This window comes from Apis dorsata, unplaced genomic scaffold (genome assembly GCF_000469605.1).
Source record: "Apis dorsata unplaced genomic scaffold, Apis dorsata 1.3 scaffold_29, whole genome shotgun sequence".
NCBI lineage: Eukaryota > Metazoa > Arthropoda > Insecta > Hymenoptera > Apidae > Apis > Apis dorsata.
This window is the reverse complement of record NW_006263331.1, coordinates 180,983-184,656: the sequence shown is the minus strand read 5'-3', so window position 1 is coordinate 184,656 and position 3,674 is coordinate 180,983. Positions and strand designations below refer to the sequence as shown.

Here is a 3,674-nt window from a genome sequence, read left to right as displayed (position 1 = left end):
TTGGAAAAAAAAAATACAAAGTTGAATGTAAAAGTATAGATAATACATCTTGGGTTTTTGCTAGTGGAAAAGTTCACAAACCCTACAAAATAGGTATATATTTAATACATTATATATTTTCTTATTATTATATTTAGATAATTTCTTATATATACATATATAAATTAATATTATTTAAAAAATATTTTTTGTTTTTAGTAAATATTAAACCAATGATAAGAGCAGTAACAGGAGAAAAAATTACATAAAACTCATTTGTCCAAATTAAACAAAATTTGTTAAGCAAAATATCAAAAAATGTTCATTTATCTAATATACAAAATATTTAAATAATGAAAATGTAATGATAATGTAAGTAATTCGTGCAATTAATTTAGAAATTTATCTATTCATGTTTTTATAAGAATAATTTATATCATAATTTTGCATAATTTTTCAATGATAATTTTAAAAATAATTTTAAAAATTTATGATTAAATACATCTATCTTAATATCTGTTTTAATAAACCAGTATATTTTTATATATATTAAAGAAACACAAAAAAAATTTTGAAATATTTTATATGTTAGTATTAAATATTGAAAATATATTACGCATAATTCCAATGTTAACATTTTTATTAAATTTTATAAATGAAGCTATATTTTAAATTTATGAAGTTTCCATGGCAGCAGTTGAATCTTCAGTATATTTGCCCTTATCCTTGCCTAATGCAGCAAGCCTACCTTTACTTCTTCTGTCAATAATCTTCTTACGATCTTTATCCATTTTTAATTTTACAATGACTGTCTGTAAAGCAAACAAAATTTAAATTGTAAAAAAAAATAAATATTTTTATTAATAAAAATAAAGTAAAATCAAAATCAGTGCCAATTTTTCTGCAGTAAAAAAGCTAAGCAAGTCAAATTCATAAATATAAAGGAGAACCCTTTTATATTAATGTAAGTGACAAGCATTATGCTATTTATCTATGTGAATGGTTTAATTCATCATTTATCAAAATTAGATAATATATAGTAAAATATAATAAAAAAAATGGCTATTTTTTTACCTTAGAGGGATCAATACCAACATACACATTAGCAGTATTAATTTTTTCACGTTGAATTCTTTCTATGTATATGACGAATTTTTTCCTGTATACTTGAACAACTTTGCCAACTTGTTGTCCTTTATAATGTCCACGCACAACCTGTTGAAAACAATTATAAATATTTAATAAATTAATCATCAATTATTAATATAATTGTTTTTTTTAATCTTTAAATAATTCATAACATACTTAATATCCTACCTGAACTTCATCATCTTTGCGAATTGGCATAGAACGAACATTATATTTCTGCCGAAGTTCTTTCGACAGAGGAGCCGACATAAGTCTTCTTCGAATATGAGACGGTGCTGTAAAATGCCTCTTTCGGTTTTTTCGGCGCGAAGAAGAAACAAGTCGATTAAATTTCATGGTTATTAGTTACCTGCATATATAAAATATTAATAGATATAACTTTGAATTAATTCTAATAAAATGAAATTTAATAATTCACAGTAAAATTATGCGTTGCATTTAATAGTTTAATAACATTAAATTATTGTTATTTATTTTATTTTTGTATATTTATTTATATATACAAATATAATAGGTTAGAATAACTGTCATTAAAAATATAATTATTATTGATATATTATAAAATTATTAATAATCATATTTATAATTTAAAATTAACATAATTTTCATGCAAAATCTTTATTGAAATTGTTTATTTAATTCCGATTGAAATCGATTTAAATTTTAACAAACTCACCGTCAATGATTCTATCGCGTAACTTTAACCGGAAGAGCGTTTACTTTTATGATGCCTGAAAGCGAAACAAATTTAGTAACTTTAGTTCTTAATAACTAGTCTAGTAACTTTATAATTCACTAAATTATTCGGATTAGTTATTAATTTTAATCCGAATTTTTATGATAATATTATAGCGAATTCGTATTGATTAAAAATTTTAATAATATTACAAAATATATTTTATAATTGAATAGATGCATGTGTATAATAAATTAAATTTAAATATATACAAAAATAATGTGTAATCTCTCTTGACATACGTAGATGAATATGATGTGAGTTTATGCCATCTATATTAATCCATAGGTAATTGTGGTTTACAATTGCAATATCACCATTTTCAAAATCTAATGAAAATATATTTTATAATTGAATAGATGCATGTGTATAATAAATTAAATTTAAATATATACAAAAATAATGTGTAATCTTTCTTTATAATTGCAAGTCCTTATATCAAAATATAATTTTTCTTTATTTCCCCTATATTAGTCTAGTTCTTTTTTATTTTTCTACAAATAGAAATTTTTCGCCATTAAAAAGCTTATTCTTTTGACATATAACGCAGATGAATGTGATGTGAGTTTATGCCATCTATATTAATCCATAGGTAGTTGTATTGTTTTACAATTACAGTATCACCATTTTCAAGATCTTATGAAAATATTGCCGTTATGGGGCTACTAATTGTACAACGACATTCGATACATCATACAAAGCAAGTAAGTAAATAATTGATCAACAAAATTTTTGTTTATTGAATGGAATATGTTTGTTTATATTATAATTATTAATAATTTTTAAAACAGTACTAAAAGTACTATCAGTAGATTTTAAAATATATTTTTTTTGTTTCGTACAAATTATTTTTATTATCAATTTTATTATTTCTTCTTTTGTTTTTTGATATTGGTTTGACTATTTTTTTATTTTTACTTTTTCTAATTTTTTTTAAGTGATTTGGTTTTATGTTGACAATTTAATAAATGAGTAAAATTTACGGAAAAAATACAAGTTTTATATTATCCTAAAATTAAATTTATATTATATTAAATTAAATTCATCAATGATTTTAAAAATTCTAAAAATTATGACATTGACTAATGAATGCTAAAGAATATATCGATAAAACAATAAATTGCAGTGTTGATTTCGTAAATAAATAAAATATATTAATTATAAATTAGATATAAGTTAAACAAATTTTTGGTTGCTTTCAAACAGTTGATAATACAAAAATCAAATCGGTTCTATCAAAATTATTTGTTTATAATGTCTGACTCAGCATTCGCCATTTGTTGTTCATCGAACGGATGGATTGTAAACGAAGCCAAAATGGCTTCAGCATATTAGTAATCTTTATGTATTTTTAAATATGCATAACTTTTGATACAATGATTTTTTAAATTTAAGTTCTATATTTTTGCATTCTATTCATTAAATTACTATCAAGTGATAAATAAATAAAATAATTTTTTACCCAATATAAAAAATATGAATAAATGCAATAAAAATATATTTGTACGAAAGAAACAGAGAGAAAGAGAGAGAGAGCACGAAAACATACACATTATATAATATATATATGATGAAAGTTTTGCAATTTAATCACAAAAATATAGATTCAGTAAAAAATAAAGACAAAAGAATAATAAAGAAACATTGATCAAGATATAATTTTTTTACAATTTTTCTTCAAATTTAGAATTTGTTGATCAAACATATCCGTTCAAACAGCCGAAATTAAATAAAATTAAAAAAATTAAATAATATAAATAGATTCTTTTCATATTTTTCTTTTCTCAAAATGACTTTTATATTAAATGTA

At 21.3% G+C, this 3,674-nt stretch overlaps 3 protein-coding genes across 4 annotated transcripts in view; 2 read left to right on the top strand and 1 right to left on the bottom strand.

Annotated features, from left to right (window-relative positions):
• LOC102680279 (putative leucine-rich repeat-containing protein DDB_G0290503) overlaps positions 1–263 on the top strand; it is a 3,005-nt gene extending 2,742 nt beyond the window's left edge. The window contains exons 4-5 of one of the 2 annotated variants that reach the window (XM_031511316.1): positions 1–93; positions 199–263. The exon at positions 1–93 is cut by the window's left edge and continues 1 nt beyond it. In XM_031511316.1, the coding sequence (XP_031367176.1) occupies positions 1–93; positions 199–248 (143 nt within the window). In that variant the 3' untranslated portion in view covers positions 249–263. Of the gene's footprint in view, positions 94–198 lie in introns of those variants that run through there. The other variant, XR_004150754.1, reaches the window with a different exon arrangement.
• A 338-nt stretch (positions 264–601) lies between these two features.
• On the bottom strand, positions 602–1,879 carry LOC102680413 (60S ribosomal protein L26). Its single transcript, XM_006608116.2, has 4 exons — positions 1,805–1,879; positions 1,297–1,477; positions 1,054–1,194; positions 602–791 (listed from the first exon to the last, which is right to left on the bottom strand). The coding sequence occupies exons 2-4, from the start codon at positions 1,462–1,464 to the stop codon at positions 654–656; spliced, it is 447 nt and encodes a 148-aa protein (XP_006608179.1). The 5' UTR covers positions 1,465–1,477; positions 1,805–1,879; the 3' UTR covers positions 602–653.
• Positions 1,880–2,415: 536 nt separating this feature from the next.
• LOC102677545 overlaps positions 2,416–3,674 on the top strand; it is a 3,987-nt gene continuing 2,728 nt past the window's right edge. The window contains exon 1 of the mRNA XM_006608089.2: positions 2,416–2,568. The gene's annotated coding sequence lies outside the window, so the exon portion shown is untranslated. The remainder of the gene's footprint in view (positions 2,569–3,674) is intronic.

Bases quoted from the DNA above. Each gene is read 5' to 3' on its own strand.
- LOC102680413 (XM_006608116.2), bottom strand. From the start codon at position 1,464: ATGAAATTTAATCGACTTGTTTCTTCTTCGCGCCGAAAAAACCGAAAG. The intron at 1,195-1,296 runs GTAGGATATTAA...TGTTTTCAACAG, and splicing joins GCAAAGATGATGAAGTTCAG to GTTGTGCGTGGACATTATAA. The intron at 792-1,053 runs GTAAAAAAATAG...TTTGCTTTACAG, and splicing joins TTGGTATTGATCCCTCTAAG to ACAGTCATTGTAAAATTAAA.